This window comes from Stomoxys calcitrans, chromosome 1, assembly GCF_963082655.1.
Source record: "Stomoxys calcitrans chromosome 1, idStoCalc2.1, whole genome shotgun sequence".
In the NCBI taxonomy this organism is placed as follows: Eukaryota; Metazoa; Arthropoda; class Insecta; order Diptera; family Muscidae; genus Stomoxys; species Stomoxys calcitrans.
In genome coordinates this window covers 113747479-113767475 of record NC_081552.1, presented here as the reverse complement: position 1 = coordinate 113767475, position 19997 = coordinate 113747479, and the positions used below count along the sequence as shown (strand labels likewise).

Below are 19997 nucleotides of genomic sequence, written 5' to 3'. Positions count from 1 at the left end.
ATCAGATTTTATTGAGAGTATGCTGTTCAAAACGTCAGTTTGGTCTACACAGCAAAAGGAAAATGGATTTTCCACTTGTACAGTGTTCATATTTTCATATATATTTTCATGGGGACATATAGAGCAAACAGATACAAAATGCTCATTCAGTTCATTGATGTTTAGATTGGGCGGAAAGTTGGTGTTGGTTTTCGCTCCTATGCCAATTTTACGAATTTCCTTCCATTTAGATCTGCTGTTAACAGCATTTAGAAATTTTTTCCGAAAGAATAGCGTTTTGGCCTCGTTTATGCTTTTCCCAACATTTCGCCTGGCACACTTAAAGCGCTCATGCAGTTGTGTTGTTCTGTATCGTTTCCATCGTTTGTATGCAATATTTCTTTCATCGATTAGTGCACGTAACTGTTCATTAAACCATGGGGGTTGCTGATTTTTTATGGTAATGGTTTTTTCAGGAACACATTGACTATATATTAAGCTAATATAATGCTGCAAAAATGCTGTTTGGTCATCCACAGAATTTAACTGATATATAGAATCCCATTCGACATTATCAGTAAGGCTATTAAGAAGATTATAGTTCAGTTTTTTAAAATCACGGAATGTAATTGTCTCGTCTTGTTGATTTATGTGATAGTCATACACAAGAAATATCAAGTCATGTTTAGAAAAAGCCGGTGCTGCAATTTGGTCATATAAAAGAACCTTTGACTCACAGTTCACAAAGAAAATGTCCAAAAGAGTAGACGAATGATTAGTAAAATGGGTTGGAACAGAGCGGTTAGTAGGTACCAGATCAAGAAGTTCCATAGCATCAGAAAATTGCGTTTCAATTAAAATATTGCTGTTAAAATCTCCCGCAATAACAATATCATTATATCGTAATGATATTCTTTCAAGGCACGATATCAGCATGTCAAACGGTGTGCTGCTGTTGGGCCTATATACACATCCAATAAGCATTGACGAGTTAGAAATGCCAGTTATTTCAACAAAGAGGTATTCAATACAGTTGCCTTGCTCAGACTTCAGTTTTATAGCACCGTGGATACAGTTTTTTAAATATATTGCAACTCCACCAGCATGGGAGTGCCTATCAGCTCTCAAAACTTTATATCCCGGTAAAGAGTACAAATTGTCAGATATTTCAGGATGGAACCAGGTTTCGGATATGCATATTATATCTATATCAGAGTTAACAAATATATCACGAAGTTCATCTAATTTATTATTTAGACTTTGGGCATTGATGTGGACAATCGTTAATCCTGATTTCTGGTTTTTAAGAATTCTAATCATACAGTTTAGATTATCTCTGGAACCATAAGCAGTATTACTTGGCATCACAAGTCAATTGGATAAGCAATGCTGGTAATGTATATATTTGTTCTTCGTAGTTATGAGCTCTATTAAAGTTAGCATTAATAAATATAGTTGTACAACACATATAAAATTTTTGAGTATAATAAAAAATTCTTAATAACAAGAAGAAACATAAAATTAACAAAACTAATTGGGACTTATTATAAGATATTGCAAGATTCATTTCAGTTATCGTTGATGGTGCGATCTGGTGTTTCTCGAAAAAGTTGTGTTAACTGCTCGTTATTCTCTATTAGAGTAGGAGGATCTGTTCCAGTACGTTTAACATAAACAAATCCACGAAGTGAAAAAACGGACTCCAAGTGCTTCTGTCGTTTCAATTTCAATGCATTTTGAAAAATCTTGTAGTTGTGACTCGTAAGATTTTCATTTACATAAAATGGTTTATTTGAATCAAAACCGGCATGAGTTAAAATCAGTTTCGAATTATTCGATTTTCTAAAACGATCCATGGTGGAGGGTATATAAGATTCGGCCCGGCCGAACTTAGCACGCTTTTACATGTTTCTTTTCACACTGATCGCTTTGCACCAGATGTATTTTAAGTCAAATTTCTAAGTTCTGCCTCTATCTATGCGCCCCGTACAAAGTTCACCCATTTCGCACCATTTTCATACTGTTTTTAGTACCTAAATGAACAAATTTCCAAAAACTTATGCAGTCCCCCAATAAAGTTGATATAGTGAACCTGAGTTCCATAAATCATTTCGAGACGTTCTTTAATTTAAGCCCAAAACCATAACTCTAGCCATTTCCGTTCCCACCGGGCATTTCGTACTTTTTTGTACTTTTTACTATCTAAACGTACGAATATAACAAATCCAGCCTTATTTTGTGCCTACGACCCAAGACCAACATTCAATCAAAATTTAATGATTCTAGCTTTAGCCGTTTGGGCTGACCAATGATCAGTCACGCTACTCCTTAACATATATATTGGGTTGCCTAAAAAGTAATTGCGGATTTTTTAAAAGAAAGTAAATACATTTTTAATAAAACTTAGAATGAACTTTAATCAAATATATAATTGCCATTTTGTTCGATAACCTTTTGTCATCTTCCTGGCAAATTTAGTATTCACGCTCATAGAACTTCTGCCCTTTATATGCAAAAAAGTGAACCAAGTGCGATTTTATAGCCTCATCATTGCCGAAAGTTTTACCATTTAAGGAGTTCTGCAAAGATCGAAATAAATGGTAGTCTGATGGTGCAAGGTCAGGGCTATATGGTAGATGCATCAAAAGTTCCCAGACTAGCTCACTCAGTTTTTGGCGAGTGACCAAAGATGTGTGCGGTCTAGCGTTGTCCTGGTGGAATATGACACCTTTACGATTGGCCAATTCTGGTCGCTTCTCCTTGATGGCTGTATTCAATTTGTCCAATTGTTGACAGTAAACATCCGAATTAATCGTTTGGTTCCTTGGAAGCAGCTCAAAATATACCACACCCTTCCAATCCCACCAAACAGACAGCATAACCTTCTTTTGGTGGATATCAGCCTTTGAAGTGGTTTAAGCTGGTTCACCATGCTTAGACCATGATCGTTTTCGACTAACGTTGTTGTAAACAATCCATTTTTCATCTCCAGTTATGATTCGTTTTAAAAACGGATCGAATTCATTGCGTTTAAGGTGCATATCACAAGCGTTGATTCGGTTTGTTAAATGAATTTCTTTCAATACATGTGGTACCCATATTAAAATTGACGCCAAACAAACAAATGTAAACAAAATTTCGCGCACTTTTTTTCTAAAGCAAGCTAAAAGTAACAGCTGATAACTGACAGAAGAAAGAATGCAATTACAGAGTCACAAACCGTTGAAAAAATTTATTAACGCCGACTATATTACTACTACATTACCGACAATTACTTTTTGGGCAACCCAATAGATACTAGCATAATATATATAGAAACTAGATCAAGAATATATACATTTTATGGGGTCATAGACGACTACTTCGGGAAGTTACAAACAGATTGGCGAAATCAGTACACCACCATCCCATGTTGGAGGGTAAGCCTAAGCCGAAGAAGAAAGTCTAAGTCAGGAATTCTGTGCTACTTAAATCCCTAAGTGCTACTTACATAAATCCCATACCACGACCCTAAGTCTGTAAGACATGAACCAAATTAGGGCGTAACAAACACCTCATTGCCGGAGTCTGATAGCCACGAAAGCCGGGCAGTGGCAAAGGAAATGTTCTAACGTCTCATTAGATTCCATACACATGCTATCACTTGCCGCATCGATTTTGCATAAGTGAGCTCGTAGTCCTTTGTATCCTGTTATGATACCGGAAGCTATACTGATCAACTTCTTACTTCCTTTCAATAATAGCTTCGTCTTCACACAATATGAATCTACCCATAGGATTCTCGTCGTCCTACCGACCGTTCCCCTGTTTCTAGCGCTTTAACTCGGATTGCGTCGACCAGAAAAGCTGCGGCTTAACCAGGTTATTGACGGCAGTCCTCTGGCCTTCACTGCCAAACCGTCTGCATTTTCATTCCCCCTTACACCGATATGACCCGTTACCCAAGCAACGCGGATCGTGCCATCTGGTTGTTATTGCACTGATGGCTAGTTCACTGTCCGTAAAGATGTTTGCACTCGACGTCCTCCCATTAACACCACACCAACTCGCGCATTCCGTGACCGAGCGGATCTCTTCCTGCAGGACCGCATTATGGTCAGGCAGCTTAAATCGGATTTCAGTCCCTGGGTTCTCAATGTAGACCCCTAGGCCCATTCTGTTCCCTAGCTTCGATCCATCTGTATAACATGATCTTCTAGATGGCAATACCAAGACTCCGTCAATCCAAGACTGCCGCTGGCAGTAGTGACACGCACTTGACCTCATACACTCAATCTGTATGTCAATGGTTTATCCACTTGTTCCGGTCCACCCGATACTAGTCTAGGGATTGAATCAGTATGTCGGTCCGCACATTGCTAAAAACCCCTCGATGTCAATGCATACCGCCAATATGTACGTCTTGACATCGAAGCATTCTTCCATTTTATGGACAACCTCGTGCAGGGCAGTCTCCACTGACCTTCCCTTGACATAGGCATGCTGTTTGTATTTGAGCAGTTCGCTGGATGTCATACTCTTTAACATGGTGTCCACAGGATAGAAAGGATGTAAGGCTTATGGGTCTGTCGGCCTTTTTCTCGCCACTTTGAGCTTTGCGCCCCAAGGAGTGTGGATACTTCCAAAGAGCTTTTTGACGGTATCAATACATTCTGCTGACACAAAGCGCAGCGTAAAGATGTTCCCTCAATACTCGCAGCTCATAATCCATATGGGTGGTTCCCTTTCAGAGTTCAACACATAATCAAAAAATCTGTTCGAATACTAGATGCTTCACTTAGGATTCCACCAGATCATCAGGATCTGGTGGAATCCTACCGGATGCACTGCCGATATTAATGACTGCATAAGTCATTTCATCTCTGTGCTGCTTTCTTGCCACTTTGGCGTAAGAGAATGGCTCCTTACCATTCTCAACCACCATCTTCCCCTTCCGTGATGGCTGTGGTCTCCTTTTGTGATCACAGTCCTTCATGAACACGCAGGGGCTATTCGGGCTTCCTTCGTTCCTGAGGACACTGTCTGAAGTCTCCATTGAGGGAGGGCTAGATTGGTCTTCCCAGAGCATATAAAGCGGAAAGCTCTTTTTCAGCTCTTAAGCAGTGTTATGCTCTTCACAGCTTCTGTCGAAGTGCTTGGAATGTCAGTTTTATCCCTTCCAGCATCCAGCACTATCGCCTGATTGCGCTGCTGGTACATACTCAAAAGAGGCATATTAAGTGAATTGGAATAGGGGACGATAATATAGCAATTGATGCTAATGTGGATTTGGATGCGATTAATGAAAGCTTTTCAAATATATATTGGGTTGCCCAAAAAGTAATTGTCGGTAATATAGAAGTAATATAGTCGGTGTTGCCAAATTTTTTCAACGGCTTGTGACTCTGTAATTGCATTCTTTCTTCTGTCAGTTATCAGCTGTTACTTTTAGCTTGCTTTAGAAAAAAGTGCGCGAAATTTTGTTTACATTTGTTTGTTTGGCGTCAATTTTAATATAGGTACCACCGTATTCACTCCCTTTCAGAGTTCAACACATAATCAAAAAATCTGTTCGAATACTAGATGCTTCACTTAGGATTCCACCAGATCATCAGGATCTGGTGGAATCCTACCGGATGCACTGCCGATATTAATGACTGCATAAGTCATTTCATCTCTGTGCTGCTTTCTTGCCACTTTGGCGTAAGAGAATGGCTCCTTACCATTCTCAACCACCATCTTCCCCTTCCGTGATGGCTGTGGTCTCCTTTTGTGATCACAGTCCTTCATGAACACGCAGGGGCTATTCGGGCTTCCTTCGTTCCTGAGGACACTGTCTGAAGTCTCCATTGAGGGAGGGCTAGATTGGTCTTCCCAGAGCATATAAAGCGGAAAGCTCTTTTTCAGCTCTTAAGCAGTGTTATGCTCTTCACAGCTTCTGTCGAAGTGCTTGGAATGTCAGTTTTATCCCTTCCAGCATCCAGCACTATCGCCTGATTGCGCTGCTGGTACATACTCAAAAGAGGCATATTAAGTGAATTGGAATAGGGGACGATAATATAGCAATTGATGCTAATGTGGATTTGGATGCGATTAATGAAAGCTTTTCAAATATATATTGGGTTGCCCAAAAAGTAATTGTCGGTAATATAGAAGTAATATAGTCGGTGTTGCCAAATTTTTTCAACGGCTTGTGACTCTGTAATTGCATTCTTTCTTCTGTCAGTTATCAGCTGTTACTTTTAGCTTGCTTTAGAAAAAAGTGCGCGAAATTTTGTTTACATTTGTTTGTTTGGCGTCAATTTTAATATAGGTACCACCGTAGCGCAGAGGTTAGCATGTCCGCCTATTACGCTGAACGCCTGGGTTCGAATCCTGGCGAGACCATCAGAAAAAATTTTCAGCGGTGGTTTTCCCCTCCTAATGCTGGCAACATTTGTGAGGTACTATGCTATGTAAAACTTCTCTCCAAAGAGGTGTCGCACTGCGGCACGCCGTTCGAACTCGGCTATAAAAAGGAGGCCCCTTATCATTGAGCTTAAAAACTTAAATCGGACTGCACTCATTGATATGTGAGAAGTTTGCCCCTGTTCCTTAGTGGAATGTTCATGGGCAAAATTTGCAATTTTTTATCACATGTATTGAAAGAAATTCATTTAACAAACCGAATCAACGCTTGTGATATGCACCTTAAACGCAATGAATTCGATCCGTTTTTAAAACGAATCATAACTGGAGATGAAAAACGGATTGTTTACAACAACGTTAGTCGAAAACGATCATGGTCCAAGCATGGTGAACCAGCTTAAACCACTTCAAAGGCTGATATCCACCAAAAGAAGGTTATGCTGTCTGTTTGGTGGGATTGGAAGGGTGTGGTATATTTTGAGCTGCTTCCAAGGAACCAAACGATTAATTCGGATGTTTACTGTCAACAATTGGACAAACTGAATACAGCCATCAAGGAGAAGCGACCAGAATTGGTCAATCGTAAAGGTGTCATATTCCACCAGGACAACGCTAGACCGCACACATCTTTGGTCACTCGCCAAAAACTGAGTGAGCTTGGCTGGGAACTTTTGATGCATCCACCATATAGCCCTGACCTTGCACCATCAGACTACCATTTATTTCGATCTTTGCAGAACTCCTTAATGGGTAAAAATTTCGGCAATGATGAGGCTATAAAATCGCACTTGGTTCAGTTGTTTGCAGATAAAGGCCAGAAGTTCTATGAGCGTGGAATACTAAATTTGCCAGGAAGATGGCACAAGGTTATCGAACAAAATGGCAATTATATATTTGATTAAAGTTCATTCTAAGTTTTATTAAAAATGTATTTACTTTCTTTTAAAAAATCCGCAATTACTTTTTAGGCAAACCAATATCTCTGCCAAGGCCCAATATTAACTTTTTTGGGAATGTATTTATTAATATTGACAATGACATTACTCCGAATCTGCTTTTTGATTTCGAACACTTAGATGCTGTCAAATCCATTGCTGTGGGATCTAATCGAATCGATTCTAAATTTTTAAAAAGGATTTTTTCCCATACTCTGACCTGCACTTATTAATTCTTTAACAATATTATATTAAGAAGTAGTCCCAATATCGAAAACTAATCAAGAATTAAGAGCTATAGCCATACTTCCATACATTTCGAAGATATTTGAACATCTTTGAACAAACAAATGTCGAAGCATGTTGCGGATAATTCACTCTTAACGAACCTCTAGCCAGGATTTCACCCTAAGCACAGTTGCACTACTACACTTTTGAAAGTCGTTGAGGATATAATAAGTAATATTGACTGCATCAAAATCGCTTTTCTAGTTCAAGAATATATATACTTTATGGGGTCTTAGACGAATATTTCGAGTAGTTACAAACAGAATGACGAAATTAGTATACCCCCCATCCAATGGTGGAAGGTATAAAAATGCAAATTTTGCCCATGACCATTCCACTAAGGAACAGGGGCTAACTTCTCACATATCAATGAGTGCAGTCCGATTCAAGTTTAAGCTCAATGATAAGGGGCCTCCTTTTTATAGCCGAGTCCGAACGGCGTGCCGCAGTGCGACACTTCTGTGGAGGAAAGTTTTACATGGGATAGTACCTCACAAATGTTGCCAGCATTAGGAGGGGAAAACCACCGCTGACATTTTTTTCTGATGGTATCGCCAGCATTCGAACCCAGGCGTTCAGCGTCATAGGCGGACATAGTAACCCCTCCGCTACGGTGGCCTCCTTTTAATTTTAAGACATTTTAGATAATAATTCACATAATGTGCGTGTTTCTAAAGATATTTTTAGCAGTAACTCAAATGGTCAGAACAAGTTGTTTACAGACGAGTTCTTATGTATCTAAACTATGAAAAGGTTTGCATAGGGGATCTGTATTAGGCTATAAACCGATTCATGCCATATTCGACACGTATGTTAGAGGTCATGAGAAGCCGTTGTACAAAATTTCAGCCAAATCGGATAATAATTGCGCCCTATAGAGGTTCAAGAAGTCAAGATACCATATCGGTTTATATGGCAGCTATATCAGGTTCTGGACCAATTTGAACCATTCTTAGCACAGTTGTTGGAAGTTATATCGAAACATCTCATGCGAAATTTCAGCCAAATCGGATAATATTTGAGTCCTCTAGAGGCTCAAGAAGTCAAAACCCCAGATCGGTTTATATGGTAGCTATATCAGGTTATGGACCGATTAGAACTATTCTTAGCATAGTTGTTGAGTTGTTGATGAGTCATAACAAAACTCCTCATGCAAAATTTCAGACAAATCGGATAAGAATTGTGGCCTCTAGCGGCTCAAGAAGTCAAGATCCAAGATCGGTTTATATGGCAGCTATATCAAAACGTGGACCGATATAGCCCATTTACAATCCCAACCGACCTACACTAATAAGAAGTATTTGTGCAAAATTTCAAGCGGCTAGCTTTACTCCTTCGAAAGTTAGCGTGCTTTCGACAGACAGACGGACAGACGGACATGGCTAGTTCGACTTAAAATATCATGACGATCAAGAATAGATATACACTATGGGGTCTAAGACGAATATTTCGAGGAGTTACAAACAGAATGACGAAATTAGTATACTCCCTTCCAATGGTGGAGGGAATACAAAGAAAAATATCTCTTATATCTTCAAACTGCCAAATAGAAAATTGTATATTTTACATTAAATAATTAAAATGTCTATTCCAATGGCAACCTTTATTTATAGAGAAAGGGAATTAGACAATATGTTAAAAATCAAGTTATGTTAGTTTCGAAGAATTTGAAAACAAAAATAAAACAAACATTGAGCTAGTAAGCCAATTAATTCTGCTTCAGCTCCAACATAATTTTATTTCAGTTCTGAGCGCTGACATAACATTTTCAGTGCAAGTACAAGTGAATAGTTGAAACAGTTTTAATCACATTTTCAATTCGAATTAATAAGAGTAAACGGGATATATATAAAATTTTGCGTTAAATTCCGTAAGTGATACCTTTTCCTATTCAAATAATGGTTTCTTCTTTTTATCGAAGAACAGAATAAGAAGAAATTGGATGTGATGATTATCACTATTTCTTAGTTCATTGACATGGTTCGGTAAGCATTAAAACTTACAACATTTGCAGCAATTTTATTTGTTTTTATACCCTCCACCATAGGATGGGGGCATACTAATTTCGTCATTCTGTTTTTAACGCCTCGAAATATGCGTCTAAGACCCCATAAAGTATATATATTCTTGATTGTCATGTCATTTTAAGTCGATCTAGCCATGTCCGTCCGTCTGTCCGTCCGTCCAACTGTCTGTCGAAAGCACGCTAACTTTCGAAGGAGTAAAACTAGCCGCTTGAAATTTTGCACAAATACTTCTTATTAGTGTAGGTCGGTTGGAATTGTAAATGGGCTAAATCGGTCCATATTTTGATATAGCTGCCATATAAACCGATCTTGGGTCTTAATTTCTTGAGCCACTAGGGGGCACAATTCTTATCCGATTGGAATGAAATTTTGCACGACGTGTTTTGTTTTGACTTCCAATAAATGTGTTAAGTTAGGTTCAAATTGTTCTATAACCTGATATAGCTGCCATATAAACCGATCTTGAATCTAGACTTCTTGAGCGACTAGAGGGCGCAATTCTTATCCGATTTGAATGAAATTTTGCACGAAGAATTTTGTTATGATATCCAACAACTGCGCCAATCATGGTTCAAATCGGTCCATAACCTGATATATCTGTCATATAAACCGATCTGGAATCTTAACTTCTTGAGCTTCTAGAGGGCGCAATTCCTATCCGATTTGGCTGAAATTTTGCATGACGTATTTTATTGTGACGTTCAACAAATAAATTTAAAATCGGCTCATATCCTGATATGGCTGCCATATAAACCTATCTGGGATCTTGACTTCTTGAGCCTTTAGAGGTCGCAATTATTATCCGATTTGCCTGAAATTTTGTACGACAGATCCTCTCATGACCATCAACATAAATGTTTATTATGGTCCGAATAGGCCTATAGCCTCATACAGCTCCCTTATAAATAGATCTCTCTATTTTACTTCTTAAGCACACAAAGGGTGCAATTATTTGTTATTCGAATTGGCTGACATTGTACAGAGGTCTTCAACATATCATTTAATTGTGGTCCGAACCGGACCATATCTTGATATCGCTCTAATAGCAAAGCAAATCTTTTCTTTTATCCTTTTTATGCCTAAGAAGAGATGCCGGGAAAAGAAAACGAAAAAAAAACATGGCGGAGGGCATATAAGATTCGGCCCGGCCGAACTTAGCACGCTTTTACTTGTTTTTTTTTTTAATTTTTGGCTCTACTTGGCACTGAGGATGTCAACTTGTTCTCTTTTGACATTCATTCTTTGTTAACGTTTTCTCCTACTTGATGACATTTCCAAACTGGAGATTTGACATCCTTAATGATGTTCATGGGGCCTTATCACTTAACGTTTTCGCAAGTGACCTAACCTTCTGTTAGTGAATCCTTTGTTGTAATATGTTTGTTAAGATTGATTTGCGGTAAAAAATTAAAAATTTCATTCCAAGAATTGCTTTCAAATGAGTTAAAATGTTCAGACAACCATCTTTTGTACAACATTTGTATATTTTAATTTACTCATAGGAAAATTTTTTAACAATTTATTCCTACAATGAAATTCATATGAGTTAATATTGTCATGCACGATTGTTTACCATATGTACTGAATGAAGAAAAAATTTATTTGTCCAAGTAATCGTTAAACTGGACAGAATCATATGATTTCGCTATTTTTAACAAGAACATAAATTAAAATGGAATAAAAATGTCTTTAGCGCTATACAGGGTTAAATTTTATTGAAATTTAGTTCATTTTAACTGAACCATGGGGTCACTTTTTTGAGTGTATAATAGGTAAAGATTCTAATATTAAAGCATTAGGCAGCGCAGCGACAGGAGTCTCAATGCAGCCTAACGAGCAGGGAACCGACGATGGTAGCATCACCCATTCCCAAGAAGCCAATTTACTTAAGATTTGGAAGACAAAGATCCTAGTATTAAAACATCAGGCAGTGAAGGGAATGAAAACTCAGGGCAGCCTAATGAACGACGATAGAACCATTACCGACTTTATTAAGATTCGGAAGACTAGGATAGGCAAAAAATCGAATACGATGACATCAGGCAGTGCAGTGAAAGGAAAGTCAATGCAGTCTGAAGAACAAACGATGATATCATTACCTATTCCCAAGCAGCCCATTTACTGGAGGGCCAATGATTGAGGTTACCCGGATAAACCGATTGAGGTTATCCAGATAAGATTATAGGAGCGGCAAAACGTGCCTCCTGGAGGCTTTTCTGCGAACAGGTCGACAGCATTAATGACGCCGCCAAGATAAAAACAGTTTCTCTCAAAAATCCATGTCCAAACTGAAACGTTAGTAGTTAGTAAGGCTTTTGATGAAAATCCATTAAGTTGTGCTACACTAAAGGCCCACGGTCCTATAAGCCTTAAGTTCTTTCTGCTCAAAAGCATGGAACGTATAGTGGACACAGCACAGCATGCCTATGTCAAGTGAAGGTCGGTGGAGACTGCCTTGCACGAGGTTGTGCATAAAATAGAAGAATCCTTCGATCCCAAATCGTACACACTGGTGATATGCATTGACATCGAGGGGGCTTTTAACAATGTTCGGACCGACACACTGCTCCAATCCATAGACCAGCACCGGGTGGACCCGATCCTTAATAAATAACTGAATAAACCGTATGCTAAGGAACAGCTGGATAAATTGTGTGTCCCATGACATCAATATAAGGGAGAAAGTGGCACAATGCACGCCACAGGGGGGCATTTTATCGCAACTCCTATGGGTGACCACCATAAATGACCTATTACGGATGCTGACTGAGGAGGGATTTGACCCTTCTGCAATGCAGACGATGTTATAATACTTCTAAAGGATAAGGATCCGAACGAGTTATGTAGAAGGGACGAGAGGGTCGTGCTGATGGCACACGACTGGGCTAGACCTAGGAATCTCTATGTTCACCCAGAGAAGACAGAAATATGCCAATTCGACGCACCACGTTTCCTCAATTGAACAATTTCTATATCTGACAAGGTCAAATACTTAGGTGTGATCTTGGACAGGAAACTGAATTGGAAGTGTCACATTCAGGAGCGTACCGAGAAGGCTCACAGATATTGGGAACTATGTATACGTAGGCCGTAGGCTTAAAATTGGGCCTGAATCCGAGGAGAGTCCACTGGCTCCACACGAGCGTGATAAGACCAATACTTACTTACGCCTCAGTGGCTTAGTGGACTGCGGTGGAGAAAAAGTGCAACGTAAGGATAATGCAAAAGGTTCAGAGACTATGTTGTCTTGGCATAGGCGGAGCTATGGAAACTACGCCCAATAGGGCACTGGAGACTATTCTAACATCCGACCCATAGACATACAGATTAAATGCAAGGCAGCCACTGCGGCTATGAGACTTAAGGCGATGGGAAAAATGGATTGAGAATAGAGCAGCTCATACCATCGCGGTATAATCGAGGCGACGATAGGAAACCTTAAGGAATGGAAGAGGTTTTCGATTGGATACCTCAGACGACACTTAAAGTCGAGTGCGAGGAATTGCTGCCTGCACAGTCATGGATTGACGGAACCCTAGTACTGCCATCTGGAAAATCATGTTACATGGATGGATTAAAGCTAGAGGACAGAGTGGGACTGGACGTATACATTGAGATTGCAGATTGCCTGACCATAAAACGGTCCTGCAGGCGGAGATCCGGGCGATCACGGAATGTGTGAGGTAGTGTGGTGTTGCCGGGAGTATGATCATCTTAACGGACAGTAAACAGGCCATAAAGGCAATAGCAACCAGGATTTTAAAATCACGAACTGTCTTGGAATGTAAGAAGGAAATTAACGACTTCTCTGAGGATAGCACGATCCGCATCATTTGGGTGACGGGCCATAGCGGAGTAACTGAGAATTAGAACGTAGACGATTTGGCAGTGAAGGCCAGAGAACTACTTAGGTCGACTTAGATGTATGTCTATAGTAGCATGAGGCTGTAAAATTGGATGATTCCTAAATTTTTTTTTTTGTAAAAATTTTCAAAACTTAAATTCTCATTCAAAAATACACGCGGAAGGGCAAATTACGTCCTTAATTGTAGTCTGCAACATACCAAAAAATTTTTTTTATAGAAACAAAATTTTGTAACAAATTTTTACTGAAGCTTATTATCATATATTTTGTGGGCATGTCAGTATAAAGTTCTCCACGTTAATAGAGCAAGTTTTATGTAAAACTAGCTGACCCGGGCTCGCTCCGCTGCGCCTTCTCCTACTTTATATGGAACAATAGTTTCCTTGGAATATTTATTTTCGACAATTAAAGTGCTTTTAGTGAAATACCATGCTACGAAAATAGTATTAAGTAATAATATTATAAAATAATAATAAACTAACAATTTAATAACATAAGTGCCTTTGTCCGAATCCCATATGATCTTTATTGGTCTACGAATTTAAGTTTGGATGTAAGGTGTACTCCATTCTCAAAATACTTTATTTCAGCCCGCTACTCTCATGATATCTGATTTAAGGGTGTTTTCGGGGGTGAGATGGTCCCCCAGGTACTTGGCCGTGAAAAAATATCAGCATCGTGCTCTTCTTTCAAAAACCATTTATTTTAACCCCATACTGCCATTGGTTTAGGAGAGTTTACACGATGAGGCGTCCCCCAAACACATGGCCCAAATTAGGTTATCAAATTCGTTTTCTAATCATGGTCGAAAATTTTTTACCCTTTGCGGGGTGGTTTGGCGAAGGGGTGATTCCCTAAATACATGGTCCTAAAATTTGGATATCAAATTCGTATTCTACTCCCAAATACAATACCATTATTTGAGCCCCATTTTGCGATGGTCACAAAAAAATTGCTGCTTGTGGGGTATTTTGGAAAAGGCGTTGACCCCCAGAAAATTGGTCCCGGAAGTGGGTATCAATTCATGCTCTACCCCCCAATACCTTTCATTTAATCTCCACATTGACATGGTCGGTAAATATGGCCGATTTAGGGGTGTTTTGGGGATTAGGGTGGTCCCCCAAACACTAAGCCCGGAAAATATGTCAGCAACGTGCTCTATTCTCATATATCTATATATCATTTATTTGTACCCCATATTTTTGAAAAGGGATTGACCCCCAGAAAATTGGTCTCGAAAGTGGGTATCAATTCTTGTTCTACCCTCCATATCTTTCATTTAAGCTCCACATTGTCATGGTCGGTATTTATGGCCGATTTAGGGGTGTTTTGGGGATTAGGGTGGTCCCCCAAACACTAAGCCCGGAAAATATATCAGCAACGTGCTCTATTCTCATATATCTATATATCATTTATTTCAACCCTATATTGCCATTGGCCTCAAAATTGGATATCAAATTCGTTTTCAAATCTCATTTAAACTCCTTATTGCAATAGTCAGCAAATATGTCCGGTTTGGGGTATTGGCCCTAAAAACTATAAATATTTAGTTCCACACTCTTTACGACCCAAATTGTCTTGGTGAGCAAATACGTCCTATTTGGGGGTTGTTATGGTGGTGGGACGTCCCCTAGACAGTTGGTCCCTAATGTTGATATCAGATACGTGGTCTACTCCCAAATACTTTTAATTTGAGCCCCATATTTCCATAGTCGGCAAACGTGACCGGCTTGGTGGTTTGGAGGATGGGCGGCCAACTCAGTGAGTTGGCCTTGAAAATATATATTGAATTCGTGTTCCACTCTAAAAACCCTCTTATATGAGCCTCATATTGCAAAAGTCAGCAAATATTTACTATTTGGGTGGTGTTGTGTAGGTGGGATAGCCCCATAAACGCTTTTCCCAAATATTGATATCAGATTCGTTCTTTACTCTCAAAGACCTTTCAATTGGTCCCCCTAGCACTTGGTTCGACAAATGGGTATCAGATACGTTTTCTTATCCTAAATACCTTTCATTTGAGTCCCATATTGTCGTGATTGGTCTAAATATATGTTTGGTAGGTTTTAGGGTGGGGCAGCCCCCCTAGGTACCCCATCCGAAATTTGGAAACCGAATTTTTATTTCTAGGGTACTATATGAGAGCACACAAAATTTCGCTTAAATCGCACCATCCATCTGCGAGGTCAGGCGTTTCTGAAAATTAGGATAAGGGGGAGGATCCGCCCCCCTTCAAATATCAAAAAATGTAGTACCCTATTTTCACCACGGGATCATTATGCACCATCTCTGAAAATTTCAAGAAAATCGGTTCAGCCGTTTCTGAGTCTATAAGGAACACACAAACATACAAACAAACACAAATTGATTTTTATATATAAGACTTCTTTCTCAGTGGGGAATGGAATATGGTGTATATGATCCTTAAAATATGTAAATGCACTTTTAAGATATTTTCAAAAGCATGTTGTAATAGATATATTCCTTTACAAAACAGTCAGCATGTTTTGTTATAACTTTTTCATTAATTTGCTTAAATGAATTTTTTGAAGATGAATGTGTCTTGTCTGTCAATGTATATACGTGGGATTTTTAGTTTTTTTAATGTTTTTGTTGCTGTTACTTTGGCTGTTTGCTTTTTTATTTGGCAGTTTCCTATATTACTTGAAAAATACGGTTCGTTAGAGAGCAACGAAAAAAAATTTGGTTAAATGAAAAAAATTAAAAAATTTTTGTAACAGTCTGATTTGATTTTTAAAGGTGAATAATTCAAAATGAATTTAAAATTTTTAACTAATGAAAATATCATTTATGTTCTAACTAAATTTACAGATTATGTGGGCAAATATATATTTTTCATTTCCGATGCACCGAATACAACTAATAGCTGAAGGCGTCATTTAAGGTAAATTCTATACAAGTGAGTTATATCATTTTAAAGTTAATTCAATAAGTTGTTGTACGCTTTTAATTTGAGTCATTCGTTGTGGCAAATAAAAACGCTGGTTAATATAATTAAAACCACGGACACCAATGGCTTTTGCAGCAAATGAATATCCAAAGCAGCAGATGGATATCCGTTTCGGTAAGTTGTATTTTTAATAATTATGTTATATTTACTTCAAATAATTGTTATTTTTCTTTTAAGACAGTCTATGCGGAAAACGAAACTACAAGTAACTTTGGCTTTTTGCAGCCAATATAAATACAAATTCGCTAGAAGAATGGCAAAAACGAGTCGAAGAATACAGAATAACTCATCTTAAAAATAAACAAATCTTTTGCATAATTAATTTATAAATGCGAATGAAAATTGAAGTGCAGGTATTATTAAACAATCAAATTTTGTATTTTTAGCTTGAAACTTTAAAAATAATAAACATTATTCAACGTTGACTTTTTTGAGCAAACATTGTACAGGTAAAACAGGCAAAATAATCTTTTTCTCAAGTTTCTTGCTGTTAGAGCGAAGATCATTAAATTTTACCATTTTTGTTTGTTTCTCTTTCAAGACGAGCTCAATGATCGGAGATTTTCTTTGCAAATGAAAATGCTATCCCGTGCTTTCCTTTTCCATTTGCAAAGAAAAACAAACAAATATGGTAAAATTTAATGATCTTCGCCCCAACAGGCAAAAACCTTGAAAATGAGAAAATTAGGCAGAGCCCGGCCGGGATTCGAACCTGGACACACGGAGCAGAAGCGAGAGCCGTTGCCGTTGTCTAGCGTTCGAAGCCATTAATACAACTTCCAATAGATGCACAGAATCATCTGTACTACGGAAGTAGTGTAATTGTCGCAGAGAACAAAAAGTCTGTCATTTCGCAAAAACACATGCATTTGGAAAAAGTACTGCTAGTAGACATGGTTGTCGAGCGTGGTTAATGTGGTAATTGTATCATAGAGGCGTTTACGCAATTAATACGATTCAAATGCAACATACCAACGCACGGCCCTTGAAGCCGGTGTGATGGCTAACAAAAGACGAAACGCGTCCCATAATAGTTGGTGTGTGTTGCTATCTCCGGCTTTTCTATTCCATTTGCATATAAAATCTCCGAATATTGAGCTCGTCTCGAAAGAGAAATAAGCAAAAATCATTTTGTTAGTTAATAATACTTTTAAAACACAATTTGTTCCTCAATTTATATTTCTACTACATAATGCAAATAAAAATTTAGTTTTATTTATTCTCCTTATACTTGATACATTGAAATTAATATTCATAAAACAGGAAAAAAATAATTTATAAGAAACACATGACTATATCCAAACTCATATGTAATAAATTAAGGGTTATTATACGAAAAATTTGTATAAAAGTTGTATTAGAACGCATAAGAATTTTTATTATAATTATGTAACTGGATTTTAGGTCACTCTCATATACCTAAAATAGGAAATTGTGTATACCAAACGGGACAAAAAAATCTTAAGCATCAAATGGTTAATTTTGTTCCCATTTAGTTAAATTTTCATTCATTTGGGGTTAATTTTTTTGAGTGTATAGGTGGACGATTACAATCATATGCTTTATTAGTATTCCCCTCCTAATGCTGGCAACATTTGTGATGTACTATGCCATGTAAAACTTCTCTCCAAAGAGGTGTCGCACTGCGGCCCCTTATCATTGAGCTTAAACTTAATTCGGACTGCACTCAGTGATATGTGAGAAGTTTGCCCCTGTTCCTCAGTGGAATGTCCATGGGCAAAATTTGCAACTTGCATAGGATCGAAGGTGAATATCTCATTGTGTTGCAAACGGCCAGAAAAATAAGTTTGCTTATATCAGCAAATATTGTTTGCTGATTATAGATTAAGCATTTTTATCTTTGAAGAAAACACATGCAAATTTTTGAACATCTAAAGGTCGTTAAGGCATTTTTTTGTTTAAGAGCATAAATATGCCTTTAGTAGATTTTTTGTCTGTTGTTATATGGAAACAATAAAAATTTTATAAATTGTAGAATGTTTGGTAAAAATGCTAAAAAATGTCTCTGAGTATATAATAGAGGATGTAAACACATCAGTTTTGAAAAGATTAAGAGATTTCGATTTAGACCACATTTGAGAGTTTCCAATATGTTTATCCTCTAACAATGCAGGATGTTCAGTCGATTTATTTTTACTCCACCCAATTACTCTTAACAGCTTCGAATACCATACCATTGTTTCGAATGCACTGTTTTCTAGTATATTAATAGTAGTAGTAGTAAGTAGTACTGCTTGTTAAGTGGGTGCTGATGTTTTGCAAATTGAGTTCATGATTAAACAAAATTATGGGCTACTGGTACTGAAAAGAACACTGTCATCAAACAAATCAGAGCCAAAGCAACACATATACAGACTCACGTAGAGTACAAAAACCTATAATGGAGAGCAGTGACATGGATAGAGTGGATAACAGACACATCATAGGTCAACACACATTCATATGCACACTAACACACAAAATAAAATGACGTGTGAGAGTTTGTGATAAAGTCAAGGGACGTCGCAGAGGCACAATAATCAAAAGCAGCAATGATGGATCACTTCCAGGGGTAATTTTTGTTAATAAATTTTATGCGTATTTAAAAGAAAATGACATTGTTTTTGTTTTTTTTTTTTTTTGATATTTTGGCGGTTTATGGTTAAGTTGAACTTTGCGCAATAGACATCTTTACTTCCGAATTCCCATTCAACTGTTTTATTAATTCATTAACAAACTTATTAACAAATTATATTGTAAGAGAGGGTTTTTTGAAGATCTGAAAAAATTATTAAATTTTTATTACGCCGGTTAATGACAAATCACTTTTATTTTTCACCACCGTGGCGTATACGTTCGACGGGCACTCTTAATGATGAACATCCTGGCGTATAATTAATACAATTTTTATTAATGATTCAATCCATTTACATTTTGTTGTTGCGGAAGGCACACAGTTAACACTTATCATTAAATACTATATTCACATACATCTGTTTGTCATCATTCCCATATACACTTTATTTCCACTGGTATTTTATCACCGCGGCAATTTTTTTACATGAAATAAAAAAACACAACATAGACACTACAAAGAAGACCCCCAACTGAATATATGGAAATGTTACTGAAATCTACTGAATGAATAGTCAGCCCCTCAGTGGAAATGTATAAAAAGATTAAAATAACGAAACTAAACAAAAGCTGATAAAATGTGACTTCTCGATCCGATGTAAAAGGTAACGTTTTCCGTACAACAACCGCCACGTACGATATGCTAAATGAAACTAAAAATATTGCTTCAAAAAACGTAGTCCAAGCTGACGATTAACTCATAATTTCAATACATACGCCCCCATATTTTATCACACAGTGCATTTGTTGTGACAATGTCGCTTTTTACTCTCATATCATTTCGTAGATACTCTCAAAACATGCGGTATAAGAACCAAAGGGTCATCCAAAAGCCGTTGACTTATTTTTGAACAACAATACATCAATTTACGTCGTCAAAAAAGAGACTTCTTAGTCGTTTTAAAACAAAT

At 37.7% G+C, this 19997-nt stretch overlaps 1 protein-coding gene across 6 annotated transcripts in view; it reads right to left on the bottom strand.

The window, feature by feature from the left end:
• Positions 1 to 19724, bottom strand: part of LOC106094761 (Y+L amino acid transporter 2) — a 288122-nt gene extending 268398 nt beyond the window's left edge. For 2 of the 6 annotated variants that reach the window (XM_059362821.1, XM_059362824.1), the window contains exon 1: positions 19444 to 19724. Coding sequence is in view for 1 of the 6 variants with exons in the window: in XM_059362838.1 (XP_059218821.1) it covers positions 18834 to 18870 (37 nt within the window). In the remaining 5 variants the exon portion in view is untranslated. Of the gene's footprint in view, positions 1 to 18833; positions 18886 to 19383 lie in introns of those variants that run through there. The other 4 variants (XM_059362825.1, XM_059362837.1, XM_059362833.1 and 1 more) reach the window with 4 other exon arrangements.
• Between the last annotated feature and the right edge of the window lie 273 nt (positions 19725 to 19997).